The 13,883-nt window shown below is 41.4% G+C and overlaps 4 protein-coding genes across 4 annotated transcripts; all 4 read right to left on the bottom strand.

The window, feature by feature from the left end:
* Positions 1 to 5,116: 5,116 nt before the first annotated feature.
* On the bottom strand, positions 5,117 to 5,652 carry FOMMEDRAFT_157328 (uncharacterized protein; the record flags this gene model as incomplete). Its single annotated transcript, XM_007267491.1, has 2 exons — positions 5,117 to 5,424; positions 5,580 to 5,652. The coding sequence occupies 2 exons, from the start codon at positions 5,650 to 5,652 to the stop codon at positions 5,117 to 5,119; spliced, it is 381 nt and encodes a 126-aa protein (XP_007267553.1).
* A 795-nt stretch (positions 5,653 to 6,447) lies between these two features.
* On the bottom strand, positions 6,448 to 7,354 carry FOMMEDRAFT_157327 (uncharacterized protein; the record flags this gene model as incomplete). Its single annotated transcript, XM_007267490.1, has 3 exons — positions 6,448 to 7,042; positions 7,099 to 7,179; positions 7,248 to 7,354. 3 exons carry the CDS (start codon positions 7,352 to 7,354, stop codon positions 6,448 to 6,450), a joined length of 783 nt encoding a protein of 260 aa, XP_007267552.1.
* Positions 7,355 to 9,506: 2,152 nt separating this feature from the next.
* FOMMEDRAFT_29222 (uncharacterized protein) lies at positions 9,507 to 10,453 on the bottom strand (the record flags this gene model as incomplete). Its single annotated transcript, XM_007267489.1, has 3 exons — positions 9,507 to 10,137; positions 10,193 to 10,267; positions 10,329 to 10,453. The coding sequence occupies 3 exons, from the start codon at positions 10,451 to 10,453 to the stop codon at positions 9,507 to 9,509; spliced, it is 831 nt and encodes a 276-aa protein (XP_007267551.1).
* A 506-nt stretch (positions 10,454 to 10,959) lies between these two features.
* On the bottom strand, positions 10,960 to 13,481 carry FOMMEDRAFT_134733 (D-lactate dehydrogenase cytochrome oxidoreductase; the record flags this gene model as incomplete). The annotated part of the gene is made up of 15 exons (XM_007267488.1): positions 10,960 to 10,998; positions 11,054 to 11,184; positions 11,255 to 11,359; positions 11,413 to 11,510; positions 11,564 to 11,828; positions 11,886 to 11,912; positions 11,968 to 12,087; positions 12,143 to 12,266; positions 12,327 to 12,376; positions 12,435 to 12,471; positions 12,525 to 12,545; positions 12,601 to 12,692; positions 12,747 to 12,807; positions 12,867 to 13,052; positions 13,104 to 13,481. 15 exons carry the CDS (start codon positions 13,479 to 13,481, stop codon positions 10,960 to 10,962), a joined length of 1,734 nt encoding a protein of 577 aa, XP_007267550.1.
* Between the last annotated feature and the right edge of the window lie 402 nt (positions 13,482 to 13,883).

Here is a 13,883-nt window from a genome sequence, read left to right as displayed (position 1 = left end):
CATTAACAATGGTTAATGTGAAATTGTTACAATCATAGTATGTGTATATATGTGTGTATGTTATGGCTATTGTTCTTTGCTTTTTCTTTTGCAAAGAATAATGTATTGTAACACAATCTGCATATAAGTAATATATCAGATTATGTTTTACTATAATTGTCTCCTAGTGTTCTTTTAGTGAATCTAGTACTATGTGCAATTGTAGTATTTGTTTGACGTTTTATTTGTTAATTGGTTTGCTAGGTAAAACGTTTTATATATTGGTTTTATTTATTTTATTTGAATCATTGTATAGATATACCTATTAGTATCTATCTGATGTATTTTATAGTATTATAATACTGTTCACACTTGTATTAATCACAGAGTGAGGGCAATTTAATTGTTTGTACAAGAATCAATTTAATAGTTTTATTTAATTATATGTATACACTCCATACTTGTTTATATAGTTATTATCTGCATATCATTTGTTGTAGTTGCAAATTATATTGCAATTATATTTGTATTATCATATAGATATATTATTTATTGTTTTATGTACGTTCTGAAGTATTATTTTCGTTATTCATCACTTTTATCCATGAACTATAGTCTGAATTGATGAATTATTTTGTTATATAATGTGATAATTGTCTGTATATTATTTATTTTCGTATTAAACACTGTTAAGTTAATTATATTATCATATTAATATTATTTGCCAAGTATGAGCATTTGTTTTGTAGTAGAATTATTATTTATTTAATGTTGAAGTTCAATTGTGTGTTGTGTTGACTTCTGTTATTTAGTTCTGATTGACATAATTTCACTTTGTACTGAATGATTTACCTTTTTGATCTGTTATGTCTGTCTGTAACTTCTATTGCTTAGTCAGTGCTTAGTCTGTGAATTTCATTATTCTATTTTTTGTAGTGTCTGTAGTGTTATACTTTCTGTTCCATTGTTTATATTTAGTTATTAATTGTTTGTGCATATTATCCATTTTCTCCCCTTCAATTCAAGAAGGTATTTCTTTGAAGAATTGGATATTTCTTTAATGTTTATTAATCATTGTTATAATATAATATTTATATATAATAATTGTAATTGCTTTCATGGTTTGATTTCTAATTATTAGTATTTTAAAGCTGTGCATAATGTTTGTTATGTTCTATAATGAGTAATTTAAGTGTTATTACTATTATATTTTTGTTACTGTTAATGTTTGTCAACTTATATAATGTGTATTTTGTTTGTTATAGTAGATAAGTACACATTATGTATAATATACAAGTTTTGTTCACACTCATTATCTTTTATTAATAATTGTTTGTAATTATGAATGAATATTTTGTTTTTGTGTTGGAAACATATGGTAATTTGTTTGTTTCCATATAATATTCATTTAATAACGTTATAATTATTATTTATGTAGTGCTTTTAGTAAATGCACTGAGTTCTATTAAGTATGCTTGTATCCATTATTGCCTATTTTATATTATACCATCTGAGATAATGGCTTAAACATTTTATTAATTTATTTAATCATATTATATTATGATTGTTTTCAATTGTAATTATTATAATAATGTGTTTGTAATAATAATATTTGTATTATTTGTTATAATAGCCTTATTAGCTTAATACTTTTGCTCCTACAAGCTACATTGTCATGATGTAAATTTAATAATCGTTTGTTAAGGTATATATGCTGTACAGTTGATGTTACTGTTGCAACTTCGAAATTTATTATATAATCAACTGCTGTGATAACACGTTCTGCATAATTAAGTTGTATTGTTACATTGTTTCAAGTATAATAGAGATATAATTCTTTCGTTTGTTGTTAGTATACATTTACACAATTGTATTAATGTGTAAAGTAGTATCATTTGTTTAATAGTTATAATTTTTGCACTTGTCTTGTACTGTAATCAGTATTTATGTGTTATAACATTATTCTTTCATGCATAGTTAGTTTATATGCTCTGTAGCATTGTTTTTTGGTTTGTAGTTATTCATTATACCTTTGTATATCTGTACTCGTCTGTATATCTTAGATATGTGTATTATATTTGGTATCTGATAAGTAATCATGATATCTGACATGTAACTGCTGAATTCAATATGTTACATATAATTGCTCGACCATGATATGTGTTAGTTATTATATTGTTCTATATTTGTTCTGTTAGTTCTATCTGTATTATTATCATTATTATTGTTATTATTATTGTTATTATAGTGTCTGCAATTGTATTATTGTTTATAATACATGTTAAATGTTTTATTTATTTGATTTAATATGCTATTTAGCATATATGTGCTCGTTTTGAGTATTAATTGTTCAGCTGTGATGTTACTATATATGTTATTATTTGATTTATGCTATAACATATGTATGCTTGTTGACAGTGTCAATCATTTATACTATTATAATGTTAATAGCAGAAGAGTAGTGTTTGCTTTATTAATCTTTTTAATGTTCGTTTTTTTAACGTTTGTCTGTAGTATGATCAGTTAATTTATTATAACATGATCTCCATGATATTATAGAGTATTTTAGCATTTAATAATTGCAGTAAGTGATACTCATTGTAGTTTCAACATTGCCTGCATAGATTATGTTATTACTGGGCCAATGATCATAATCACTAAGATGACAATCATATAATGTCTGGGTCGTATGTAGTATGGTAGATCGTGCATTCACAACGTATTGATTTGTGTTTGGGATACTCAGACAGGTGTGTCGAGTTCCACGTTGTAGTATGCTGTGTGTGTGCATGTGATGCATAGAACTGCATGGAGCATAGACATAGTAGAGTGTAGATAAAGCGTAGGCAGGGAGCTCAAGGCTCATAACCTGTTAAGAAAGGGGAAAGAGAGGTTATGTGAGAGGCTTAGAGGGATCACACAAAGAGGGGGGATAGTAGACTCGGCTCACTCTCTCACAGCTTGCTTCATTGTCCATTGATTAGTTAGTCTATATATACTATGTAGGTATGTCTCAGATGTAGAATGTATGATGGAAGGTATTCCATCATCATTCGTCATTGCTTGTAATGTAGTTTATATCATCTGAGACATACTCTTGTGTAGTCTCATCTTAACACGATTCTTCACTATCTGTGTAGCTTAATGACGGAGTTGGTGATGGAGTGCGCTTCTCAGAGGCACTGCTTACGTAGACAGACGGATCAAGCCCAAGCCCCACGCTGGATGACACCCGTCGTTCATATAGTTTCTGGGCTCTACGGAAGAAACCATGACAGCTCTTTTCATGCTTTATCAGTGATGAATCGTCCCTATAGGTCTTAGTGCATCCGTTTAATCCGCAATGGAAAAAGCAACCTGATAGGCTGAAGGATGTTGTCAGTTCATGTAACTATAGTCGACTTCCAAACGTGACTTACTGCCTTGAGATGTAGTGTGTTTTCAGATTACACATTTGAAGCGAGCTATGACTACATCCAGGATAAGCGCAGTAGTATCGTCTATAAGATTAGAGTATAATAAGAACATAAGAAACAAGGAATGGAGAGAACAATAAATAACAAGCTTACTTAGCGTCCGGTTTGTGAATAAGAGCATGTCGCTTCAGATCACACCGACGGCTGAAGCGCCTTCCGCATTCGGTGCATACTAAGGAATACGAGACTGAGGTAGACATGACAGTCTTTCAAGTCACTGAAGAGCGAGCGGAATTCTAGTCTAGGAGAGTTGCAGATAACTCGACTGTCGACTTGGAAGACTCCTGTAGTGCTCCAGTAGCGACCCAAAGCAGCCATATTTATACTCAAGGTTGACGAGTATCCTTAATTTCCTTCGTTCGGGGAGAGAAAGGGAAAATGGACACTCCTGATTGGTTGGGTCCAGTGGTCGCTTGGACCGAAGCACATCACCCTTATGAAGTAGGTATCCACGACTTTACCGACCACTGGCACCAGCACTGCATTGCCTAAACCGGTAGGCAACTGATGGTACAAATAACTCGTAAACAGTCAACAGCATCCTTGACTCTCAGCCTGTGCTGTGACACTTCTTCGCATGCACATGATAACACCATCACTAATCACGTTTCAAAATCTTGGAGTAATTATTATAGAATTAGACATCTCCCCTACAACGAATAGATCGCCTCGGCCGAGCAAAAACTGACAGGAAATAAAATATTTGGAACGGGCCCCACCCCTCCCGTTCCCGCCGGCCACCTTACCGGCTCCTCTGCGATTACAGCTGAACAGTCTAACTAATACAATGTATACTATATATTTGCAGAATTGACTGAGTAGCAAGGAATAGATGGGAGAAACGGCAGCCAAATCACTCGAACAACGTTTGGAATCGTTACCAAGAGATGCCTGCAGGTGAGTTTGCTGCGCGAAAAACGAACCTAAAGGAAAGAAGAAAAAATGGGGCGGGCCCGCCCCTCCCACCCCCGCCGGCCACCCTACCGGCTCCCAGCTCTGCAAACTGCAGCAGGATAGTGAAAAAAACCATCAGTATGAATCGAGTAGCAAAGTATAGATGAGAGAAACGACAGCCACTGTCACTTGACCAAGGTTTGTAACTATTTTCGAGAAACGCTAATTCGCGGACGAGTTTGCTGCTTGAAATACAAAACAAGACGTCAAATGGGCCCGCCCCTCCCATTCGCACCGGCCTCTTGCCGGCTCCCTGCTCAAGCCACCCGAATAGCGTTTGCGGATCCAACAAACGCCCATTCATCAATGAGTGCTGAAAGATAATGACCGTGCACAAGTCAATTATCTTTCGTTTAGCAGATCTTCATCGTGGGTGGCTTGCGTTCGTAGACGAATGCTGAGAACGTAAAATGAGAACATCGGTGTCGATCAAGGACGGTGGTACTAAAAGACTGCTAATAAAGATGAGCGGACCTTTGCTAAGAAAGAGTAATAATTGGTTAGTCGCAGTTAACAAACAAACTGAGATAGGCGACATACATGAACTTGAAGATGACGAGGGCACACATTGAATGACAGTCGACGACGATGATAGTTGCTTGATGGCTTGAGCCTTGAGGTCACACTTGTCGATCTTACTATAGACTCCAGGCGTTTGGATGCCGCTGTGCATGACAATTATGGATGACTTCGAAGTTGGTCGATCTTCATGCCTTGCGGACTAGCTGCTTGTTGGACGTTGCTGTAAGATTGTCGCCAACGCTGAGCACTTGTCGCCTTGAGAATATATCAGAGGACCAGACTGAGGAGATGGAGGAAGGAGAACAAGATGGAGGAAGAAGGTCGTCCGCGAGTGCTGGCCTTATATCCCTTCTGTTGCAGTGGGCTGACTGGTCTCGGAACCTCGTGAGTGGCAGACAAGTGCCGAATGAATATCGCCAGTCGAGAGCTTCCAGCCCGCGATTGAATCCAGTGTAGAAGACAAATATATATATATCAAGAGGCTGAAGTCTACCTGAAGATAGTGTAAGTGGAGATTGATGATAAAATGCATTGACATATGCTGGACAACATGGATTCGCTTAGAGCCCGACAAATGCCATCGTTGAGCTACAAAGGCTGTTTCAGGCCCATAAGGTACAGCACAACACTACGGAACAGAGTACTCACTGTGTCCAACGATGTACAGAGAACGGTCGGTGACAGCGATAGCGACCACCAGCGATCCAGACAAGCATGCCATTCAAATCGCGTGAGAACTGCTTCCGTTTCCGGATAGAATCAGAGCAAGGCTCAACAACAAGTTGAACAACAAATAACTCATTTCAGTATTTATATCATTAAAAAAATACATACTGCAACCTCTCAAGGCAAAAACTAATGCTAGATCAATATATCACAGTAACAGTGCTTGGGAACACAACGAAAGTTGTAACATTAAAGCACACATTCTACATCATTCCCAGTCGTATAGCTAACACTTGCACCTTTTTAGCTTTTGCCTTTATAAAGAGGGTGGTGCGTGGAGAGGTAGGATTGTCAAGTGTATTTAAGAGTAAGGAGCTGGACAGAGCAATCCACCTTGTATAGCATAGATGCTCAAAGAACGCAACACAATCAATACTCGGAATACGAGTTGCAGTACTTTTCAATTTTGTGCAACTTCCCATGTTAAGTTACCAGCAGTTCTACCAAAACACAGCTGTACATCCTTCTAAGAGAGCAGGTAAAAAGGGTGAAAGGGTCGTTCGGCTAAATATTTGACAACCTTGCATACTCTAGGTGTGCATATGAAAGGTTTGTGTGAGGACACTATGGCTATGCAGAATTTTATAGTATAAAGCACAGAAATACTATTTAGCATCTCTATACAATCAAAACTGAAGATTAATATTGTTATAGCAATCTATTCCAATGTTAACTGTCTCAAAAGTGAATAAAATGTACAAAGAACAAGAGAGAAGTGCAGAATAAATGAAGAATAAGTCAAAATCATGTTACAAACAAAAAAGGGTTTCTGAAAGGCTTGAAGGAAAGGCTAAAGGGAGGGAAATTCGAAGGGAGGCTCAAGGGGAACAGTTAAATTAAAGAGATCGAACAATGTAAATCCTCTAGAGTCCACCATCTCTCCACCATAGCCTAAGTGATTCGGGTATGGCTCCTGATTCGGATAGGCAAAATCCGCATCCCATGTATTGCTGGAAGTGATGGGAGGGACACAAGAGGTGACCGTCTCCAGGGGCTTTGGGAATAACTCTGGAATCATTTCATGCAGAAAATCATCCGTAGATGCAGAAGCCATGAGAAACTCGCCATTAGGCTGAACCCTGTCATTAGTAGCGGGACTCGTCACGGGAGCTGGGGAGAGGGATTGCGAAACATGTGACAGATTATCACCATTTGAATAACACAATGATGGGGTTGACGATGGAGTTTGTTGCTCGGAGAATCCCTTCACAAATCTAGACGGATCAAGTGCAAGCCTCGTGCTTGGCGACGTCCGCCGTTCGTACGGCTTCTGTGCCTTGCGGAAGAAGCCATGATACTTCTTCTCGTGCTTTATTAGTGATGAGGCATCCGTATAGGACTTGCCACAACTGTTGAAATTGCACTCGAAGAGGCGATACAATAGGCTGAAGGAAGTTGTCAGTTCGTGTGACTATATAATCGACTTCCGAAAGTGACTTACTGTCTCGAAATGTAGTGTGCCTTTAGATTACACATTTGAAGCGAGCTATGACTGCATCCAGGATAAGCGCAGTAGTATCGTCTATACGATTAGAATATAATAAGAACATAAGAAACAAGGAATGGAGAGAACAATAATAACAAGCTTACTTAGCGTCCGGTTTGTGAATAAGAGCATGCCGCTTCAAATCACACCGACGGCTGAAGCGCCTTCCGCATTCGGCACATACTAAGGGATGCGAGACAGAGGTAGACATGCCAATCTTTCAAGTCACTGAAGAGCGTGGAGAGCGGAATTCTAGTCTGGGGGAGTTGCAGATAGCTCGACTGTCGACTTGGAAGGCTCCTGTAGTGCTCCAGTAGCGACCCAAAGCAGCCATATTTATACTCAAGGTGGACAAATACTCTTGATTGCTTTCGTTCGGGGAGAGAAAGGGAAAATGGACACTCCTGATTGGTTGGGTCCAGTGGTCGCTTGGATCGAAGCACATCACCCTTATGAGGTAGGTAAATTCCACGACTTTACCGACCACCAGCACTGCATTGTCTAAACCGGTAGACAACTGATGGTACAAACAACTCGTAAATAGTCGACAACAGTCTTGGCTCAAAAGCCTGTGCTTTGACACTTCGTCGCGTGCATCATTAGGATAACACCGTCACTCGTCATATTCAAATTCAAAACCTTGGAGTAAGTATTATAGAATTATACATATCTATAACTAACGGATTGCCTTGACCGAAGTAAAAGACGAGCAAAGACTAACAGTAAATAAAATATTTGGAACGGGCCCACCCCTCCCGTTCCCGCCGGCCACCTTACCGGCTCCCTCTGCGATTACAGCTGAAAAATCTAACTAATACGATATATTACTATATAGTTGCATAATTGACCGAGTAGCGAGGAATAGGCAAGAGAAACGGCAGCCAAACCACTCGAACAAATGTTTGGAATCCTTACCAAGAGATGCTTGTTCGCTGACGAGTTTGCTGCGCGAAAACGAACCTAAAAGAAAGAAGAAAAAATGGGGCGGGCCCGCCCCTCCCACCCCCGCCGGCCACCCTACCGGCTCCCAGCTCTGCAAATTGCAGCAGGATAGGAAAAAAGTATCAGTATGAATCGAGTAGCAAAGTATAGATGAGAGAAACGACAGTCAAAGTCACTTGACCAGAGTATTTTCGAGAAACGCTAATTCGCGGACGAGTTTGCTGCTTGAAATACAAAACAAGACGTCAAATGGGCCCGCCCCTCCCATTCGCACCGGCCTCTTGCCGGCTCCCTGCTCAAGCCACCCGAATAGCGTTTGCGGATCCAACAAACGCCCATTCATCAATGAGTGCTGAAAGATAATGACCGTGCACAAGTCAATTATCTTCCGTATAGCAAAGCTTCATCGTGGGTGGCTTGCGTTCGTAGACGAATGCTGAGGACGTAAAATGAGAACATCAGTGTCGACTAGGGCGGTGATACTAAAAATACTAATAAAGATGGACGGACTTTGCTAATTAGTAATAACAGGGTTAGGCGAAGCTTAACGAATGAGTATAGATAGACGACATACATGAACTTGAGGATGGCGAGGGCACACATCGAATGTCAGTCAACGACGATGATTGCTGCTTGATGGCTTGAGCCTTGAGGCCATACTTGTCGATCTTACTAGTATATACTCCAGGCGTTTGGATGCCGCTGTGTCAGTGCATGACAATTATGGATGTCTTCGAAGTTGGTCGATCTTCATGACTTGCGGTCTTGTTGCTTGTCGGACGTCGCTGTAAGATTGTCGCCAATGCTGAGCGCTTGCCGCCTTGAGGACTGAGCAGAGGACCAGACCGAGGAGATGGAGGAAGGAGAACAAGATGGAGAAAGAAGGTCGTCCGTGAGTGCTCGCCTTATATCCCTTCTGTTACAGCGGGCTGACTAGTCTCGGAATTTCGCGAGTGGCAGACAAGTGCTAAATTTATATTCGCCGATTCAGGGCTTCCAGCCCACAGTCGAGCCCAGTTCAGATGACAATTATAGATCAAGAGAAAAGGTCTACTTGAAGATGTTGTAAGCAGGGATTGGTGACAAAATACATTGACGTACGGACGATATGGATTTGTTAAACCAGATATATGCTATCGTTGAGCTACAAAGGCCGTTTCAAGCCCATAAGGTGCAGCACAACACCACAGGACAGTGTACTCACTGTGGTCAATGATGTAAAAAAAAAAGTAGAGAACGGTCGATGACGGCGACCGCACAAGGCTAGGCAAGCATGCCATCCAAGACGAAGCAATATTATACAAGGGTTTAGCAGGAAATTCCATTCTGAATAAAAATAAGTTTAAGAATAAATATGTACAAAATGCATAGAGGCTGATATGATATGTGAACGCAATCCGGTGGACAAGGACGGGGCAAGTTTAGCAGCGCTGTATATTCTGGTTCAGTATCGGATCATTGTGCCATCCATTATATAGACCAAAAAGGGAGTAATCGTCGATAGATCCTTGTTGCTCTATTAAAAACGTGTTCCATGTCTCAACACCGAGATCTACCTCTCCAAGTCCTTGCTGCCATGGAAAGGGTACTTGTCCACTGAATAGCTCGGAGACTTGATCCAAGAGGGGATCCTGGCAAGTAGAAACAGATGCATTAAGAGCGTTGACTTTTTGCGCACTGGTAGCCTCTGATCGTTCATTGTCTAGGTGTCTATGTCTTTGAGACTCTGAGAAACCAGAGGAGGCATGGCCGGTACTAGAAGCTTCAGATGGCTTGCAAAGACCTAAGATCTCATCCAAGTATTGTTCGAAATTGAATTGCTCATCGCCAGAGGACGTAGTTGGAGAAGGTTCCTGACTTTTGAAGGTACCTTGCACGAACATGCTGGCGTGCACTTGTAGTCGCAACGTCGGCGTCGGAGGACGTACATAGGGCTTCTGCGCCCTTCGATAGAACTTGTGACACTTCTTCTCATGCTTTATGAGAGAAGAGTCGTCGGTATAAGTCCTACTGCAATTGTTGAACCTGCAGGCATACGCCTTTGGATTTACACTGCATGTTGGTTGATCAACGCGTCTACAATAACTATCACTTGAACTTGACTTACTGTCTTCCGATGAAATGTGTCTTGAGGTTATCTTTGTAGATAGCTGTGTGGTTGCACTTAGAGCACTTCAGACGTCTAAGAAGAGCAGTTTAAGTACGAAGAGGAGGAATGGAGATCACAAAAGCGATCGACTTACTCGGTATTCGGGTCATGAATACGTGCATGACGGGTTAAATCATGCCGACGAATGAACATCTTTCCGCATCCGTGTGCGTGACAGGCGAACGGGCCCGAAGTTCTCTGCATTTGTTCCTTTGGCATATTTTCGTTTCGATCTGAAGGATGATTCGTACCGTCAACGAAGGATGTTCGCAGTTCTGGGATGCCCTTGCAGAGTTTCGCAGGGGGATTTTATACAACTCCCCAGCCGCGTAGAAGTAGAACGCCTGATTGCTCACTCTCGGGAAGAGAAAGGGAATATAGGAACTTATGATTGGTTAGGAACGGTGGCAGCTGCACACAATAGAACTAAACTCTGCGGCGTATGTGGTTCTCATGGCCACCTATTATACAGCGGTACCTGCAGTGTCCAGTTCTTTGTCTGCTCATACAAGCAGCGACGAGTAATCCTGAAAACGGTATATTCTTGACAATGGTCTCACATATGGACATATATGCCACAGATTCGATCTCTTGGTCTTCAAAAGTCTGAGCTATTTCAAGCAACGTATGCTTGATTCGGAAATGACACGCACTTCGAGAAGACTCGGTGAAAAGATAATCAAGAACATGAAATTCGTCATGCATTAATTAGTCTTCGTGGATTCTTACTGAGATTTCCTGTTTTCTTGTCTCTCCGGATAAAGCTATATCCAAATTATGTCAGCTCATTTATCCACACTTAGTCTTGATCAATCGTACCTTCCCAGGATTCATGATATGATTTGGATCTATGGCATCCTTAACACGCCTCATGAGCTCCACGGTCCCAGGACCAAGTTCATCATTCAGGTATTCCTTCTTCCCGACGCCAACTCCGTGCTCACCAGTGCCTAATATATGAACGCTGTAAGCACTTGACGAACTGTAGGAGGAAAACGCAGCTAAGGAAATACAACACACATGTACCATCAAGTGCTAGCGCCCGGTGTACAAGGCGATGAACATATTCACCGACTTTCGGAAGCTCTGCGTCATCATGGAAAAGAACTAGTGCATGGAAATTGCCTGTATCGATTGGGTCAGAAAACGGATGGCGAGTGAGGCAGTCGTCAACGTGCCATCTCCCACATGTCCAACTATGCCTGCTTTTAGACCGCTATCAGTGAGGTCTTTTTTCGATTCCTGGACAAGCTGTGGCAGCTTTGATACAGGAACACTGGGTGTATTACTCATAAGTTTCAGATGGTAAAAGAGCGGATCTCTTCGCACCAGACGTCTGTTGTCCAAGCTCTACTCCCTTCATCCGATGCCAATACGGACATCAATGCATACTTACGCGCTTCCCACAGTGCTGCCGCTTCGCTATCTGTGGCCGCAAATTGGAAGTTTGATCCATTGTGACGTTTCACGATAGCTTGGACTAGCTTGGATGTTGCTTTAATTGAGTCATCAGATCCTTGAATTTTGAAGAAGAGAGAGTCTTTGACGGGATATGTCCGATCAACCGTTCCGGCTTGATTTATTGACGCAATTGCTGAAGCAAAGCCTATTAGTAGTGACAAAGGGTTAGAATGTATATAAATTGTCATACTATAATCATCCACGAGTTCAACGCATTCTGTCATTGAGGGTGTCAGTGAATTAATCCCAGAATACGAATAAAAAATGCTGACGAATATTGTTCCCGTATGGCGATCGTAGAATCTCTTGGACGGCATCTACAGCGTGTTGAACATTGGGGAATTGTGCGAGGGCAACCTTCGTTGGAAGTAGGGGTGCAAGTCTCAGGGTAGCTATACAAATCAAAATGCTTGTACCTCATCAAGAGAGGAAATCTGTCGCTTGTACCTTCAGTGACTATTCCCAGTGTACCTTCTGCCCCGATGAACAATTTAGTCGAGTCGAAGCCAGCGGAGGATTTGCGTGCTCTCCTGCGCGTTTTGATTATTTCGCCATTGGGCAATACAACCGTCTTTTGGCCAATAATTGATTATTACGTCGTAACGTATCGGATAAGCGAAATCATACTCACAACATTTAGAAACCATTCGCCCTTTGCCGTCCCATAACGAACAGCATTTGCTACAGTAGATCAGATGATTTCAGCTTGTGCACAAGACAAAGAGACTAACCCACTTACTTCCGGAACATCCTGTCCCTATCATACCTCCGATAGTCTACATAAGGCCAGTCTCAGTACTGCCTTGATAGTATAGTCGACGTTTCATACCGCCCCTGGTCCTGGATCCAACTACAAGGCAGAAATGCATGTCAGTTCAGGATCCATAGATTAAAGTATGACTTACCGGGAAAAAGAGTGGAATCCCTTTGTCCGTCAATGTCGAGTTAATATCTTCCCAACGTGCTCCAGCTTGACATATGAGGTCTGCATCTTGCTCTGAAGATTTGTTGTCAGAAGTCGTTCCTCGGAATCGAAGCAAGTAGTGCGTACCATCAATGCGGATGATTTTGTTCATCCCATCCAAATCTATACATATCGATCCTGCCGAATTCTAAATCCTTCATTTTTTTAGCTTTCCTCAATATACGGTTCAATACTAGCAGTTCTTACACCGCTAAAATGCCCTTCCAAGCTTGTACCACCCCCGTATGGCGTCACTGGAATACGATATTTGTTCGCGATCTTCACAATCGCGCTCACTTCTTCTGTAGTCTGAGGGCGCACTACGACCGCATGCGGCATGCTTGGGTGATAACTATTCTCGGAGAAGCCATACGTTTGCAATACACTTGGACTCTACAATGTTTTAAGTTAGAAGTTTAAAGCGGATAACAGGAATTGGCTCACTGTCTCTACAGCTCCGTTGCGCGGAAGAGCTTCTCGGAGATCTTTTATCGCTGACTCAACGTCGGCACGAGTGCCATATGTGACATCTTGCCAAGTACTCGCAACTCTCTTTTTAACATTTCCAGACTCTCGACGCCATTCACCAACAGAATAACCCAACACGGAGCTGAAGAAAGCAACAGACGCGAGCAAACCGTACGCAAACTTCTTAGAACCAAAGCTAGATACAGATCCTTGCGTAGCGGTGGACGAGGACATGAAACGGAGCTGATCCCCGACACGGCCGAACCTCGCATTCACGCGCGTTTGAGCGTTCGTCGATCGAACGAATAGCTTAGCTCCCTGGCGCACAGGTAGGCGAGATGGTATAGTTGACATCGTCGTGGGTGTTGGTGAGTGCAGCGAGGCGGAAGACCGCGAAGATAAAGCAACCGGTCACCGCGGTGTTCATGAGTATTCAGACTCGAGGTGGAATTTCAGCAGCAAAAGAACGAGGATCAAAATTGTCGTGTCGCATGACGTCTAATCTGTTAGCCGATCAAACAGATGATGAAAATGGCGGATATAACGCGCTTATGTGCACTTGTTTCAATTGAACTTGCAGGACTGGTTTTATCTACTTTGTAAATCCCCAAATACCTTCTTAAGTCCCCGTCAAACATCCTATCGACAAATCAGGATGGGTAAGTCAAAAGCATTATTGTGCTCAAATCGTCGTCCGACTTCTTTTATGTTTAGCCAGACATTAGTTCTAGGTTGCTGGAAGGTATTGCCTCTGGA

The sequence above is a fragment of the Fomitiporia mediterranea genome, assembly GCF_000271605.1.
Source record: "Fomitiporia mediterranea MF3/22 unplaced genomic scaffold FOMMEscaffold_7, whole genome shotgun sequence".
NCBI lineage: Eukaryota > Fungi > Basidiomycota > Agaricomycetes > Hymenochaetales > Hymenochaetaceae > Fomitiporia > Fomitiporia mediterranea.
This window is presented reverse-complemented; position numbering and strand designations above follow the sequence as displayed.